This window comes from Bolinopsis microptera, chromosome 3 (genome assembly GCF_026151205.1).
Source record: "Bolinopsis microptera isolate Bmic1 chromosome 3, MBARI_Bmic_1.0, whole genome shotgun sequence".
Classification (NCBI taxonomy): domain Eukaryota; kingdom Metazoa; phylum Ctenophora; class Tentaculata; order Lobata; family Bolinopsidae; genus Bolinopsis; species Bolinopsis microptera.
In genome coordinates this window covers 12,279,949-12,297,296 of record NC_087074.1, presented here as the reverse complement: position 1 = coordinate 12,297,296, position 17,348 = coordinate 12,279,949, and the positions used below count along the sequence as shown (strand labels likewise).

The window sequence follows — 17,348 nt, the reverse complement described above, 5'->3', positions numbered from 1 at the left end:
AAATTTTTCAAAGCTGGCTTTGGACTTAGGTAAAATTATAATTTATTTATTTAAAAGAAAAAACCACGGATAGTTTTTAATTTACATAGTCGTATAACTATAATCAAGTTAATCCTGTTTTCAAGAATGCGCGGCTTTGGCGGCCAGTTATTGACTTGTACATAAAATGGAATTTTAAATAGAAATGTGAATGTATTAAAATTTAAAACTTTCAAAACGGAGGCTTATAAATATTATTATATTATGATTGTAAAATAAAGGATAAAATTTTAAATTTGTTTCACTCTTGTTTCACTCTAATTGGAACCATCAAGGGGAATTAAATTGAATTATTGGCTGCTAGGAACTAGAAATAAATATACTGGAATGTTGTGTTTTCCTGAAGAGGTCTAATTCTAATTGGAACCATCAAGGGGAATTAAATTGAATTATTGGCTGCTAGGAACTAGAAATAAATATACTGGAATGTTGTGTTTTCCTGAAGAGGTCTAATTCTAATTGGAACCATCAAGGGGAATTAAATTGAATTATTGGCTGCTAGGAACTAGAAATAAATATACTGGAATGTTGTGTTTTCCTGAAGAGGTCTAATTCTAATTGGAACCTCTAGCGAGAAGCATATAATTAAGTGCGCGGCGCGGCCCAGTAACGCATCACGCTACAAGACGTGAAGACGAGTAACATCCGTGATGAAAAATCATGATTCCGCACGTGACGCGATTTCCTTTTGACCTTGTATGAGATTGTATCACGTCGTGACCCCCACGGTCGTTTCACTATAGTCCTTTATCGTCCTGACGATACAGGGGGAGCCGCGCACTCGTGCGCGGCGGGTCATACAATGTATGACAAGTATGCGAAGCAAGAATGCTAGTTTGCGCGGCCCTCCGAAGTCCTCCAAGTTTATAACCTACCAAGACGCGCGCCGAGTTGGACTCGTCGACGGTCTTGATACAAATATATATTATCACCCGTTAATTTTGACCTTGTTAGGGTTATGGATAGCTTTTGGGTTATGTTCAGGGTTATAGTTGGGATTAGGGTTTATGAAAAACCGTTAAGTTCGGCTGCAAAACTATAAAAATCACGCGATAATTTTGGGCGAGCGAATCAGTAAGAGCCCAAGCTTCGACATTAAAAGCATAACCCTTGCGGGGATACGATGAAGTATGGAAATACATTGGTTTCATCATGGCTTGTTTAATTGTAATAAAAATAAAACGCCAGCTCAGAAAAATTACCCCGGTTTCAGACAGGATAAATGGTAAAAGAGGTCAATAAATTAATGTAAAAACCACAACAACTACTGAATAACTGAAGATATGCGCTATACCGTTAAAATATGATCAAATAAAAACCTGAAAATAAGGATGAAAGAAATTTCACAGGACAATTCTGAGACTCGCATTCTCAGCAACTGCTATTTTACTTAACCAAACGTTGTTATGTATTTAAAGGCAACGCTCTTGGCTTTGAAATTCATGTCAATACTCAGCTGACACTTTAAAACAGAATAAATGAATCTTAAAATTCAGCCCAGGGCACAATAAATTAATCTAAAAAATCCCTCGCCACTTCTAGGTCCTTGTAAATTTCTGCTTCTTATTATGTCTGAATTTGTCTGCTTTTGATTTACTGTTCCGTTTGGTACTGTTTACAGTGAGATTGACTGCAGGAGGTACTTGGAATCCAAAAGATTTAGCAACAAGAGACAAATCCAACTTGTCGACCACGAAAACTGTTTTTAAGGAGTGAGAGGCATAGGCTTGGATGTAGGCTCTGTAAGCTTCCTTCGCCGATTTGAAGAGGTAGAAGTTCTTTGTGATCAGCTTTTCCAGCTGCGAAGAGAGTCGTGTTATATATTATCATACAACTCACACTGACACATATATATGGTCATAACTCGGCTTAGTTGTGAACAACCAACTTGAAATTTTAGGAAACCACTTCAATTATCAAACCAAATGTGTCTGGAAATTTTGGAGTTCCTAACTCAAAACGTTCTCACTTTTTGGTGACAATAGAGAAAAAGAGGGAGTGGCGTGCCACACCCTCTGTAATTGATGAAATTTTACTAAATTTTCAGGAATTCTAAGTTTGACCCATATCTATATTATCTGTAGTTGTTTAGCAATTCAGATACGAATTACGTGAGTTATTATAGGGTTGCGTGTGCGTAGTTACTTCTACCCCTGTACCTAATACCTATAGCTGTTTTGACAGACCATATTATATAGAGGAAATTACAATTCTTGGAATTATTAAATTTTAGAAATATTCCTTACCTGAGTCTGCACGTTAGCGATTTTGTTGTTACTAAAGTTGTATTCGTTTAGGGGAACCTGTGAAATAGGAGAATTAGAAGGAGATAAAAATATCCATTAAACTTAAAGTAAAAAACACCTGTCAACTAACGTCGAACTGCTGCACGAATCGCTCACGAATCAGAGTCATAATGTGGCATTGAATATTGATAATGAAAACATTACAATGACTGAGAACTTACCTTTGCATGTTTGAGGTATCTGAGGAATGCGATCTCCTGAGGGAGTAAAAAGAGAAGAGCATTTCCTGCTCCACCTGCCCTAGCTGTACGCCCTACTCGGTGGATGTATTCCTGAAGGGTGGTTTATCAGCCGCTGATTGAATTACACATCATTTTAGTGCCAAGAATTTCCAGCTTTAACATTGACCCAAATTCCGTTATGTTATATTTTCTTGCCTACTTCTCTCAGCATGTTTTTATTGTCAATCATTGAAATCAATTTAATAACATCATTTTTGTTACTAAATTGATCAGCAAATCTCTGAATTAATATTTCCAGCACAACTAAACGTTCGAGCTTATAGCTATACAAGTTGAAACACAACGATACATCTTGTGCGGAATCGCCGTATAAATCCTACGTTTGCATACATAATTTTGTGGAGGACAGTGACCTGTCGTTCAGGTCGCCTCCACACAGGGGAGTACTCTCCCCACGTTTTTTGGTCTCTAGATTGAAACGAGACACTGTTTTAATAACCCATATAACACACAGATTCGCGACTGTACATACCTTAGGATCATCTGGTGGATCGTACTGAATGATCCAGTCCACGGCAGGAATGTCCAGCCCTCTGGCAGCCACGTCCGTACAAAACAGAACACCGCTACTGGCGTTACAGAATTCGAAGAATGTCGTCGTTCGTTTCTGCTGCTTTTGCTTGCCCTGTACATCGTATAACGTGAAGGTTTTTAATACTTGAATCATTACGATAAATTTGTAACTTTGTTACAATGAAAACCTTTTTTTACAGACGAGTATCAGATTCAAAGACGATTAAATCAGACTTCAGACGAACATAGTATTCTAACATGATTGTTAACCAAAGTTTTAACTGTGGATGAAAATGAGGATACACATAAGTTCTGATTTCGAGTTGTCAGAAATTGTACCTACATGGATATCCTTGACGGGGATGTCGATGTAGTTAAACAGTTCGGCGTGGTATTTCACGGCACTGCATGTAGAGAAGAATACCATACATTTCTTGTCTTTATTCTTCTTGACGAATGTAAACAACAACATAAACCTCTTATCACTCGGACAAACCACATATCCCTGGGGGAGTCGATATCTCAATATCTGGATCATATTGTGGCATGTCTTTATTCTTGGGTAAAACTTTAAACCCGTACTAGTCAAAATAATCGAAAAAACTGCGTAGTTTTCATCAAATAAAAAGATATCCAATGACACGTCTCATAATCGGTCACGTGTTCTAACCTGTTCAAGTCCCTCTACCGTGCTCTTCTCCTCCTCATCGTCCACTCCCACATAGAGAGGAGCCTGCTGGAGAGATATCCGGGCCAGGTCCTCTACATTCCGGGTTTGTGTAGCCGAGAACAACATACTTTGTCTCTTGACAGGGACCAGCCTAATTATCTGCTTCATCTCCTCTTCAAACCCTACCTGTAAAAGACAAAGACTGTGGTACGGGATTTTATCGGTTACTTTATATAAAAATAAACTCAGAAATCAGAGAGATTGTTCGTTATTATTAAAAGTAGAAAACATAACATACCTCCAGAATTCGGTCAGCCTCATCGATAACGAGACACTTGAGATTTCTAAAGACAAAGTTCTTCGTGTTCTGCAAGTGGTCCAGCAATCTACCGGGAGTAGCGATCAGCAGGTTCACTCCCTTGCCCAGTTTCTCAACTTCTGTTTTCCGGTTAGCGCCGCCCATTATGATACCGAATGTATGACTGTGGTATTTCAACAAGTCACGTGCCACACCGTATATCTGTGAGTATGGGGTTGTTATGGTGATTATGACTCCAATAATGTACGGGAATCGGAAGTTTCAAGAAAAATAATTCAACCAGAATTACCCAATTTCGTACAGTAAACGAGAAAATTATCTAGACGAAATTATCAAACCTGAAGTGCAAGTTCCCTCGTCGGAGATATAATCAGAACACCAGTACCATTCCTAGGCTTAAACTTCAGCTTGAACAGCAGCTCAATGGCGGGAAGGAGGAAGGCTAGGGTTTTACCGGATCCTGTTTTGGCGGCACCCAACACATCTCTTCCTTTGAGTAAAGGCAGGATGGTTTTATGCTGGATAGGTGTCATGTGGGTGAAGCCCATGTCGGTGATAGCTTTGGTGCTTTTCTCAGAGACGTAGGGAGTGAGTGAAGCGAATGTGTTGTCGGGGAGGATGTCAGGTGTTGGGGTGGTGTCCAGTGTGACGGTCTCGTGTTTCTCTTGTCTGATCGTCTCTTCTTCTTCTTCCTCTTCACTGTCTTCTTCTGCCTTTTCCTCACCTGTTTTCTCTTCTTCTGCTACAGCAATTTCACTCTCTTCAACCTCTGCAACAATATCATCTTCGTCTACCTCTTCCTCTGCTTCCTCCTCCTCTTCATCGACAGCAACCTCATCTTCAACTTTGTCTTCATTACTCTCATCTTCTACGTTTTCAACTTCATCTACCACTTCTGCTGGTTTGTCCCCTTCATCTTCTTCCACGTTTAGCTCAAACTCCTCAGCTACAGGACTCACATCCTCCTCAGCTACAGGACTCACATCTTCCTCAGCTACAGGACTCACATCCTCCTCAACTACAGGACTCACATCCTCCTCAACTGCGAGAATCACATCTTTAATCTGAGTCTCGTCTTTCTCGCCACTGAAGGACACCTCATCATCACCAATAGTAGTGTTGAGAGTTGTGTTGAGGGTAGTGTTGAATGAGGCGGTAGAGATACTACTTGTGTTACCTGAACAAATCTATATTAGTCATAGTTTCTAGCTAATTTGCAGATTTGCTGCAAGATCATATTATAGCGATTTAAAATAATGAAATATGATCCATTTACTTAAGCCTACGGCTCATCAAAATCAATTACCCTTTCAAATAGTCGAAATTTAGACCCTTTAAAGTATTAACCAACGGGGAAAACTTCGAGATTTACCTTTCTCTTGCAGCTTCTTCTTTTTGAGTTTCTTTAATTTTTTAAGCTCAGCAGATTCAACTTTGGAGATCTCGCCTGAAAAATAAAAGCATGATAAAACATAATATGTAATATGTTTTGAAGGTCAATTAAACATACATTTTACGAATATGCATAAAGAGATATATTTTGGTGATGATAAGACCATAAATACTGTTTAAACGACAAACGCATTTTAATATCGCGTGAACTTACCAGAAGCTAGTTTTGATTTTAGCTCTTTCAATCTAGATGCACTGAACTTCATACTTGACCGGTCTTGTACAGTCACAACATTGACCTAAAATATTCAGATATAAGAAACCGGGCTTCTTTTGGCTTACGTCATGATACCAGACTACAGTAGTACAGGGTGGGCCAGAGAAAACTGATAATTTTAGTATGATATCAACCATCTGAACTAAGATAGTGCAGACCGATTTTGGATGTCAACATTTATATGAGCCCACTGTCCAAAATTAACTAATCATAGTGATATTGGAAAGTGAAATCCAAAAATTATTCGTCGTAGGTACAAAACAAATGAGAGAATGTGAAAATTTTACGTAAAATGTGGAAATTAGTTTTCTCTAGCCCACCCAGTAGTGTCTGGTATCAAATTCTTAAGAATGATAGGAACTACAGGAATTACATATCGCTGGTTCTAGACATCATTGACAGGTGTACAGTTGAGAGCGGGGTGAAGCCTTAAAAACATTAATTACATGAAGCATACATGTAAATAAGAAGTTGTGTATAATATTTGGTTAAAATAAATTATTACATTAACAAAGTGACCTTATAATATATAATTCTGTGAATTACTTCCAGGTCTGGTTAATAATACAAGTGGGCTAAGCGTAAGCGCATAACATTTTCTTCAGAATGTAAAATGATACGGGGATTTATAACATTAACACTATCTGTGCCAAATAATCAAGTTAACGTATATTCTATAAACTTTTATTAAGCACCTATAAGTTGAATTAGCTTTTAACAATATCAATTTACTGTGATTGATTAATAGGAAAGGTTTTATCCAAGAAATCGCAAAATTTTTACATCATTATTTTCATCGATAAAGCAGTTGTTGTTTTTTAAAGTATCATACAGATCAGGCCTCAAAGAGTTTCCGCAAAAAATTTCATTATTTTTCATGAAAATAAATATTTTCAGGACCTTATTGATTAAACCGACGAAGCGTACAATCATACATGTAAAACCAACTGCAACATCACAGGAGAAAACCAACATCACAGGAGACAACCAACAAAGCAAAACAATAAAAAATTGATCGTCGTGAGTTCACTTCGAGGCCTGTACTTGAGAATTCCACCGTGGAAATCAGTTTATGAAATCAAAAATTAACAAAATGTATAAAAATAAACTAAAAATCAAGTAATCAAACTTGAAGACATACACCACGTGCACTATTATGCTTGAAACATCATCTAGGATATAATAAAAAACCATCCGTTTTAACCAAACCAGGTGCTCGGGTGATATGTAACTAGATAAAAACTCTTGAGGCTAAAATATATTATTAAAGGAAAAAAGTGTAAAAGGAGCAAAAAATATGTAACACCAACTTTATGAACCTATAACGTTTAAAATATCATAATATATATAGACAAAATCGTGAACAGACATTATATATTCAGATTAAAAGAACAATATTTAATAATCGTACAATAAAATCACATGGCAATTGGCAAGTATAATGTAGAACAGGTTGTAAGGCGAGAAATAGTTCTTAGTTTTGGCACGTTATGTGCTGTTAATTAAGCGTCGAAACAAACAAATTTCGAGCTCTACCTTTTAATAGGCCAAGTCTACAGAATTATATGGGCTCGAAGGCGTATGACAGTGCTGGACAAATTTTTGGTTCGGTACTATTGTCCAGATCAGGAAACAAATGATACGGGGGGCTGGGAGGGACCGGAAAATGGCCATCTCGTCCCCGTTATATCCTATCCATTTCAGAGTGACGCTAATATTCCTAACCAAACGTAGCACACCAGTATAACAATAGATACTATTAATATCGTGTACCTTAAAACCAACACTGTATAAATACTGATCTATCGTTTCATTAAAGGGATTGAAATATACATCTGCACATATATCATCATATATTCAACAGCGACAATCAACATAATGAACTGCTCAAGAAAATACACTTTCTCAATCTAACATCCAAATACAACAACTTCGTGAGTTTGTTTTCAGCAAGAAAGTTTGCGTTTTAAAGGGAATTCGGATGCTTGAAGTGCTGAGAGGGTCAATTTTCTTAGATTTCCTTGCATCACCACTGGAACTGTCCCTTGAGAAGATGAACCGATAACCAAATGATAACAAAATACCAGACTCTCTGTCGATCTCATCGTTCCTCAACAGGGTTGGCTCGGACCTCCTGAGAGAGATAGAGAGAGAGAGAGAGAGAGAGAGAGAGAGAGAGAGAGAGAGAGAGAGAGAGAGAGAGAGAGAGAGAGAGAGAGAGAGAGAGAGAGAGAGAGAGAGAGAGAGAGAGAGAGAGAGAGAGAGAGAGAGAGAGGGCTAGGGCAGGGCAAGACACGTGATTATCACCAGTGCTGGTGTTGCCACGGTGATCAGCTGTTGTCTGATGCAAAGGTTGTTGAGGGCTGCCCGTGGTTTGGGACTAGGGAAGCAAACGACGTAGTGGCTTGGCCTTGATTTGGAGCTATCAGTTTGTATGAACCGTCTTCCATTGAGGTGGGCTCTTGTTTTAATAACTCCAACATTTTTTCATCAGTGGACCGCTGCTGTTCTTGTTGCTGCTGTTCCAGTCTTTCTATCTCCAACTGAAGCTGTTCCTGTTTCTGGATCTCCTTTAACCGCACAGAACGCTTCACGTGCCGATGATAATTGTTAAATTTTATCCGCACATCCTTGAGGATGCTCTGAAGGTGATCTGAGTACAGGCCAAATTTTGTCGTTAACAAGTGTTCGATGAATTTGTATTTCAGGGGATTTTTACTGACAAAAGATTTAAAGTCATTGTTAATGAACTCCTCTCGAGTGAGGATTTCACGACAAATGTTAAGTGCATATATGGAAGGTTCTTTGCTCTTCCTGTAGACGCAGTTTATTACTTCCTCGGGTAAAAACGAAGGGATTTGCACGTGATGATCCTGTTGTTTCTGTTGCTGGTTATCGCCGTTGTTAGGACCTATCAAAACCTGAAAAATTCAAAAAATAAGACGGATAATTTTAGGAATTCGTGTTCGAAATTGTGGAGGCGATACCAGATACACGATAGAAAACAGCCTGACAAAGAAAGGAACTTTTATTACCTTATCAAAGTAGAGATTGTGATCACCCTCCACTACGTTGATGGCTTTGCTGAGCATCTCCGACGTCACTTGCATCGCTCTGCTTTCATCACCGTGGTTCCCATCGTTCATATTATCGCTGCACTCGAACTTGAAGTTCGTGTTGTTGCCGTGCTGTGCGTACGTGGTCGGGATTGTCATGATAGCCTCGGACAGGGCGTCCTTTTCAGAGTTGTTGTGGTTGTAGAGGTGGAAAGAGCTGTCAGAGTCTTGTTCCATACTCGGATTTGACAGGACCTGAGGATTAATGGTATTTAATATATTCATTTTTGACAAAGTAGAAAATAACCTATAGTAATTTTGACAGCGACTTATCAGAAAATTAAACTTAGCTGTCCAATATTTTTGGCTATATTTTATGAATCACCTTGCTCGCTTCTTCCAGAATGTTGGTCGTTTTAGGAGAGGAGTTGTTGACACTACAAGATGTTGGAGGATAGAGACCATTGCTTGTCTCCATCTTCTTTGGTGTGGAGACTGTCTTTGGCCTGATCTCAGTGGGCCTATTAGACTTCTGTTTGATCTGTCCGGCAGCTGCTGGGGACACTATCTGCACCAAGTTGTTGCCTCCCTGGATATTCTGAATTGCTTGAATTCCTTGAAGGAGCTGTGGCGGCACACTAAACATCTGAATAGACTGTTGGACCTGAAATAGGGGGCAAATTATTAGTGACTGCCAATCAACTAATCTTAATTAGGGTTTAATCAGAGTGCCGGAACTACACAGTGTACACAGTGTACACAGTGTACCACAGTGTACCACAGTTACAAGCAGGTAATTAATATTCTAACTTGGATCATTTTAGAGATAACATTGAGACTACATACCCCATTAGGTCCAATACAATAGTATTTATTGTTATCACCAAGTTGGATCTGCATAGGCTGCGCTGGACCGGGATTACTCTTGTTCAAATGCTGCAGAGTGGGAGCAGTTGTGTAGTTGCCTGGTGCTAGTTGCACTTGTATACCCTGACCTTGGTTCGTCTGTCGGATAAAAACGGGTTATACCTAATGTAGGGTACACGCATTTTATTTGAAATATTTATTCGGGAAGCCTTATATAAAGCACCAATGTATACGAGGCTGTACAGTGGACATCTAGCGAAATGTATGCTGTAAATCGAAAGTGGGTGGTGAATGTTTCCGTGAAATTCCGATCTGCAGCCCACCACATGGACTTCAATAAAATAGACATTTGTCGCTTATCTCGTAACATATTTAACATATATATATATAGGCATTGTGGATATTATGTAACGCGATATTATATTCAACAAATTAAGATGGTGTAAACATCGAAAATCTTCAACAATTATAGGAGCACAAGAGCAGGCCCCATATAAGGGATAAAGGGGTTAGATACCTGAATCTGGTTTTGGATGGGTTGGGAGGACGGCTGTTGCTGCTGCTGTAGGTTAGTGGGATGAATGTTATCATTGCTAGGTGGTAAAGAGCTGTTGGCTGGCATGGGATCGTGTGTAAGGTGTGGCACAGCGTTCTGTAGCTGAGTGTTACTTGCTGCTTCCAGTGCGGCAGTGCTGGTATTCTGCGCTGTCTGCATCACAGCCTCACGTATCGACTGAAGTGTAGAGGTGAAACCCTCGTTTTGCTTCATTATGTCGCTGCACATGTTCTGACAAATGCCGACATCCTCCTTGCAGAGCCTCATCTGCTCCTCATACTTGAGACTTGTAGCTCGGACGATATCTGCTTGCTCGACTTGACCTTGCAGCAAGGTTGACATCTGAATTTTGAACTGCTCGCTTACTGTCCTTATCAAATCGGTGTTTTGCAAGACACGTTCCTTGGTTTCTGATAGTTGGTGTGTTAGCTGTGACTGCTGCTTCTGTACGTCCTTGACCAGCTCAGCTAGGGCTATCAGGTCCTTGGAGATTGCGTTCAGTTTGCTGAGCATTTCCGTTGAGTGTTTACAGACGACTGGCTGAAAAGGCTTGTGTAAATTTCATTGTATTGACAGGAATGTTAAACACAGGCCTGATATAAGGGTAACACATCGATGGCTTCGAATCTAAGACGTGATCTAACTTAACATAAAGACTTTAAAACAAAACCTAAACTTTTAAACTTTTGGCCCACAGTCATGAGAGTCCTATTTAATTAAAACTACCGCAATACCGCTTACTTCGACCACGAATACCAAAGAATGATATATTACCTCTCTATTTCTCTGTTGCTGTGACTGGACTTGGCAGCTCTGGGGTGCCTGACCAGTGTAGGGCGTTACCGACGGGACGCCATTTACTGGGGAGACAAGCGCCGCCTGCTGCTTGGACTTATTCTTCGTGCTGTTGAAAGTGAGGGGAGGAGGTAGCGGCATTTGGGGACTGGAAGAGGTCGGGCACATGCCAGTATACGAACTTGATGGAGGTGGTGATCTCGTCTGAAATGGAGGATTATTTATTTTCTGTGTAACGGTCTGGACAAGTGATGTCATGAACTAGGAAAACACGCGAAGTGTATCTTTTCAGCAAATCTACAGTCCACAAAAAATGTAGGTCGTGCGCTTTTAATCACTGACTGGCGCCTGGCTTACTACAACGCTAAATATTTCGCGCGTTCCATTAAATCTCCATTTATTATGCAGATATGTAGGCCAGTAGCGGGAAGTTCAGTTCGATCAATCCAGATACATTATATGTCAAATTGTAGGCTGCTATGGTCGAGGGTATATGCCATGGTAAAGCACAATATTCGGGTGGTTTCTAACAATTATGATTAGTGTACAGACGGGCCACAATTAAGGTAATGTAGAGTTGTGAGAGCTGTCTGCAGTACAGATGAAACGTGACCAAGTGGTCGTATTATACTCATTACGCATATCTAGATCTACATTACTCTAATTCTATGTAACTCTGCACCCTGCATATCTTTTCACTGGAGATCCTATCAAAATTAAAACGTTTTTCAAAAACTTGAGATCTCTAGACATCTATAAGGAGATGACTATACGTGCTATGTGAATTATTTATGTAGTGATATTATTTTATTCGGGTTTTGACAAAATTGATTGATTACATTGTAAATTATATTAACTTTAAGCGTTTGAAGTTATCTATAACCCTGTGTGTTTTGTAAGTAAAGTTACAATAAATTCGTAACCAGGATCACTAAAATGATCCAAGAAATATAATTTCTACAATTTAGAAGTAAGTTGTGTGATGTTGTGGATGAAATGTTTGCTGGAAGATGCTGCAGCGTTTTCAGGAAACACTGATATAGATCGAGAAGGAGCGAACGAGATGGCTAGCTACTGCAAACACTGGAAGGAGATTACGACACAAACATGAGTTCTTTGGTGCAGCCAGGCCACTCGAATGATTGAGGAGACCTAATCAAGTAAGTGTATGATGTTGCAGGTTTTGAAGTATTACTAGTTCAACATTTAGGACGGTGTATGGTTCCATGATAAAAGGAGTCATGTGATCGTTTCAGGAAACTTCCGCCCTGTGATCGACTTTCGCCCTTGTGACCTCCGCCCTCGTGACCAGTTCCCGGAGAAAATATATGAAGCTTCAGGATTACATGATAGTTGTGACTTGAATTGTTGTGGTACATTGAAACGTTTAAACTTCCTACCGAACAACGTATATCTTACTTGATACAGTTTCGCTAGAAATTAAATGTGTAAACTATCATTTAAAAAAATCGCTTGCTCCCGATCAGCATTTCAATCCAAAGTACGCTCCAATGACGTCGAAGTTAAAGATTTGTCGAGCTATCAAATCGTGAAGGAAATTGCCAGAAATCAGCATCATTCATCATATTTTGGTTATCCATTAAGTAAATGAACGGTTGTTCAATCTTTAAGAAAATATATTTTTATATATATTATATATTTATCCAGTAGCACTATCAATAGGCTTGAAGGATTGCAGAAAAGGGCCCTCAAATGGATTCGTAATGATTACGGTGTAAGCTATAGTGTAGAGGAAATCTATAATGCCCATTGTAAACAGTTAAATATTCTGCCCCTAAAGTACAGGTTTGATTACCATGATCTCAAGTTCTTTCATTCCCTAGTGCATCAATACCACCCATGCACCACTCTGCCTCAGTACCTTACTTTCTTCTCCGGGTCAAGCCGACTGAGAAGCTCACATCTTGATCACTTATCAGTAATATCTTCAATTCCACCTGGCTCAGCTATATCTAAATCTTACTTTTATCGAGCTCATCTCACTTGGAACCGACTTCCTCTTTCCCTTCGAGAGATTATCAGACCAGGTGTGTTTAAAACAGAACTTATTAAACACATCTGGAAGGAACATGTTTGTACTGCATCTGTAGATATTGACCCTAGTTCAGATCCTGACAATTCTTTTTCTCCAGACTACGGGTAGTGTATTTCTCTATTATTTTTGTTTTAATTTTTTTTGAGGTACTCATCACGCATTTTTGCTTTATTCGGATACAATTTTGATTTAGTCTTTTATATTCAATTATTTAAATTTTATCGTTAAAACTTCATTCCATTGGAAATATTACAAATCAGCCAATTGTAATTGAGAATTTTTGGGTTGTGGCAATTATTCTTAAAAACCTAGAAATGCCTCCTAAGTTCACAGCTCATATTATTTGCCCATTTTTCTCCTTCTGCACTTGGGGCCCAATGTAATTGCTCGACTTTTCATCAGGTCTCTCGAGGCCTTTTGTTTGGTTATTTGGGTGTATTGGTGTCCCCTGATTGTTATCATCGCTGTACACTTGTCAAGGCATTTTTTGGTTTCTCTAGTCCATTTTTAGAAATTCTATACAACATTGATATTGTAATAAATTCTGATGATAATAATTGAAAGATTTCAATAAAAAAAATATAGCATTATCTTCTAGAAGATTTGATACAATGCTCTGATTTTATACCACGTTTCTTGCAGGTAACCTGGCAATTACTACCTTTAACCTTAGTTACTGAACTGCTGTTATGACTGTAAGAGGCAATTAACGGTGACTCTGCATACAGAGATACAGGAAAGATAATGGCTGCTTGGCAACAGTCCAAGCTAGTTTGTAAGACGTATTGTTAAAGGAAGTCACCTAAAGCAAGATACTAAACTCAATTTGTATGTTAAGACACTGAACTTTGTGTATGTTAGATAGAAAGAAACACCATTGGGCCACACTTCTATGGTTATGACTTTCTGATTGACATGTTACATGATATACTGTATAATCTGCAGCAATCCATGTTTTACTGAAAATAAACATCCTCAAGCACCGAAATGTGGGCGTAAACTGCAAACCTCGGACGCTAAACTTTTACATTTATAAAACTCTTACATCTTAATAAGGGGAAGTGTATTTTTGTAATTACCAAAAACTACCTAAACGTTATATTTTGTCAGCGGAAGTTTAGTGCCGCCAGTTACCAAAAAAAGGACAGAAGTAATATAGAAATGTGTCAATAATTTGTAAATAATAAATAATAGAAGGTTTGATTTAAGATATGTTTTTGAACGGGGATTGAAATTTGAAAATAGCTCAAGGTTGTCAAAACAAAAGAAGACAATGGCACATTGCATAATCACAAAGTTTTGCTGGCCTATCTGGTAACCGCTCGTACACCACGTGACATACCATTTGAGGAAGAGCTGCTTGACAGTTTGGTCTTACAATAACAAAGAAATTATTTTAAGGGAATGGGGAACAGGAACGTGGAATCTGCTGATCGAGTAAAAACAAATAATCGCAACGTTCCTTATAGCCTTATCCTCTAATTGCCATACTCATTAAAAACGTACACAAACAACACGAGGTTGAGAAACACTGTCATGTTGTAATCACTTACTGGTAATAATCCCGGCAGAATCTTCCCTCGAGTATCTTGAAGAAATTTGAGGGGTCCCCCTAGTACTAATGCGAAGTTTTAATTACAGCGCATGTAGTTAAAAATGGAACAAAACACATGGCAATATAATATACAGAAGAACTGCACCATTTCATTTTCCACCGAAGGTTGGTTAACCCAAATCGATATTATATAGTTAAAGTTATTGATGCACCAGAATAGTTCCAAAAAGGGACAACGAATTAGCCGACTAAAAATGTTATATCAAAGAACATTCGTCTGGGTCTGAAGATTCGATAAGAAATAACGATTACATTTTAGTAGTACAGTACTCCTATAATGAAATACTTATTCAATTTTCGCGATCAATTAATTAGTTTAGACCACATTTTCGTGACGTATTTCTGACGCACGCAAGGTATGGTCGTTCTCAGGGATTTATGAACACTTCATGTTAGGCTCCTGGGGTTACACTGTAACTAAGCAGTTTGTGGCTCCTGGGGTTACACTGTAACTAAGTAGTGTGTGGCTCCTGGGGTTACACTGTAACTAAGCAGTTTGTGGCTCCTGAAGTTACACTGTAACTAAGCAGTTTGTGGCTCCTGAAGTTACACTGTAACTAAGCAGTGTGTGGCTCCTGAAGTTACACTGTAACTAAACAGTGTGTGGCTCCTGGGGTTACACTGTAACTAAGCAGTTTGTGGCTCCTGGGGTTACACTGTAACTAAGCAGTTTGTGGCTCCTGGGGTTACACTGTAACTAAGCAGTGTGTGGCTCCTGAAGTTACACTGTAACTAAGCAGTTTGTGGCTCCTGAGCTGAAGTTACACTGTAACTAAGCAGTGTGTGGCTCCTGGGGTTACACTGTAACTAAGCAGTTTGTGGCTCCTGGGGTTACACTGTAACTAAGCAGTGTGTGGCTCCTGAAGTTACACTGTAACTAAGCAGTGTGTGGCTCCTGGGGTTACACTGTAACTAAGCAGTTTGTGGCTCCTGAAGTTACACTGTAACTAAGCAGTGTGTGGCTCCTGGGGTTACACTGTAACTAAGCAGTTTGTGGCTCCTGAAGTTACACTGTAACTAAGCAGTGTGTGGCTCCTGGGGTTACACTGTAACTAAGCAGTTTGTGGCTCCTGGGGTTACACTGTAACTAAGCAGTTTGTGGCTCCTGAAGTTACACTGTAACTAAGCAGTTTGTGGCAGAAAATATTCCACAAGATTACTTTCTGAACTCTTATCGGAAGAACCAGAGGTAAACGAGGTTTACTGTATAATTACAGTAACTAGTCGCACACAACAGACACGACTGAATGAGAATTATTTACACTGAAAGTTAAACAATAAATTTAAATTTGCAATATTTAATGACCATGATCAATTGGCGTAATCTTTACTCGTTGAGTTTCTGGCTTCTGCCTTCATTGTTTCGAGACGATTCTTTTAAATTGCTTTAGGAAAAAGTAATTTCTTGAGAATCGCTGTGATCTAAATATCACGCATACAGTAAAGCAGGTAAGCTCTTTAAAGCTCATTGTTAGGAGGTAAAACCTATTTTGTGGCTAAACCAATAATTCGCAGTTGCACAGTTAATTAGATTTTCATGTGAAATCATGATCGGAAACGTCAACGAAAAAGACTTTTTATAAAGAAAAACTTTGAATATTTTGACCGATAAAGAAAAGTGGTTACTGATTGAGAGCAAGTTGCTTTGAATACTGACAAGGAATAACTTAACCAGATCAAAATCTATATACATGTGATAGTCGACTGATTTAGCTGAGCCACTCCTTTCTCCCATGCTAATAGCATGACATACTGTCTCTACTATTCAGTTAACAGTTAAATAGTTGAACAGTAAAATACTGCAACAAGTTATTAATTGTTAACACTTAATAACATAGTTTAACATTTAGTTAAAACTAACAAATCGAACACATTTCTTCACAAATGTATACATGAATGTGTCAATCTGAAATATTTTGAAGTTGGAATCGAGGTATTTCTTCAAAACGCGCATCCACAAGACTATATTATGTATATTGTATATTGTATAATGACCTTGAATAAGTACTGTATACTTGTTGCAATAACTATGAGAATAGTCATTGCATTTGGAGGATTTTATTTCAAAAGGCCTATACAAATATTACCATTTCTTTAAAAAGTGTCCAATTAAATGTGTTGCGAAGGGCGGACCTCAAACAAGTGCTATTACTCTATTAGTCATACAGGTATAATCACTATAAAAGGGACTAAAGGATAATAATACATTCTAAGAAATAGAGACTTTACTGTCCCTAAATCTATCTATTGACATAGGAATATGTTGGGGGTGGATAGAACTACAATACCTTAGATGCGGTATGTATATTGTATATGACCGGTGTGTACAAAGGAAAAGTCTTACACAACATTTTTTCTTTCGAGAATTCGAGTAGTCCTTATTTTAAGGAATTACCTAAACTATTATGAAATGTGTAACTTAACTAAAATATGCTGTACAAGTGTAGACAAACCTCTATCTTAAGTCTTTTCTGTAAAGGGTTGTGCTCAGCGGCGGTGATATTGGCAAAGTTCATCCTTTTTCATCTTCATTTGATACAGCAGCTCTTCATCCTATCATTTATCCTACAATAGAATAAATATTATCAATATTATACATTATGAATGAAGTTTGGCAACAAGTGTGGTAAATATAATATAATAAT

At 38.5% G+C, this 17,348-nt stretch overlaps 2 protein-coding genes across 2 annotated transcripts; both read right to left on the bottom strand.

Annotated features, from left to right (window-relative positions):
- Window positions 1-1,228: 1,228 nt before the first annotated feature.
- LOC134813525 (uncharacterized) lies at window positions 1,229-5,792 on the bottom strand. The gene is made up of 10 exons (XM_063821343.1): window positions 5,696-5,792; window positions 5,462-5,536; window positions 4,428-5,266; window positions 4,069-4,290; window positions 3,771-3,956; window positions 3,444-3,605; window positions 3,060-3,212; window positions 2,507-2,617; window positions 2,286-2,342; window positions 1,229-1,838 (listed from the first exon to the last, which is right to left on the bottom strand). Exons 1-10 carry the CDS (start codon window positions 5,745-5,747, stop codon window positions 1,578-1,580), a joined length of 2,118 nt encoding a protein of 705 aa, XP_063677413.1. The 5' UTR covers window positions 5,748-5,792; the 3' UTR covers window positions 1,229-1,577.
- Window positions 5,793-6,218: 426 nt separating this feature from the next.
- Window positions 6,219-17,276, bottom strand: LOC134813524 (probable serine/threonine-protein kinase DDB_G0267686). Its single transcript, XM_063821341.1, has 7 exons — window positions 17,157-17,276; window positions 11,012-11,236; window positions 10,199-10,777; window positions 9,661-9,819; window positions 9,200-9,478; window positions 8,794-9,069; window positions 6,219-8,679 (listed from the first exon to the last, which is right to left on the bottom strand). The coding sequence occupies exons 1-7, from the start codon at window positions 17,217-17,219 to the stop codon at window positions 8,089-8,091; spliced, it is 2,172 nt and encodes a 723-aa protein (XP_063677411.1). The 5' UTR covers window positions 17,220-17,276; the 3' UTR covers window positions 6,219-8,088.
- Between the last annotated feature and the right edge of the window lie 72 nt (window positions 17,277-17,348).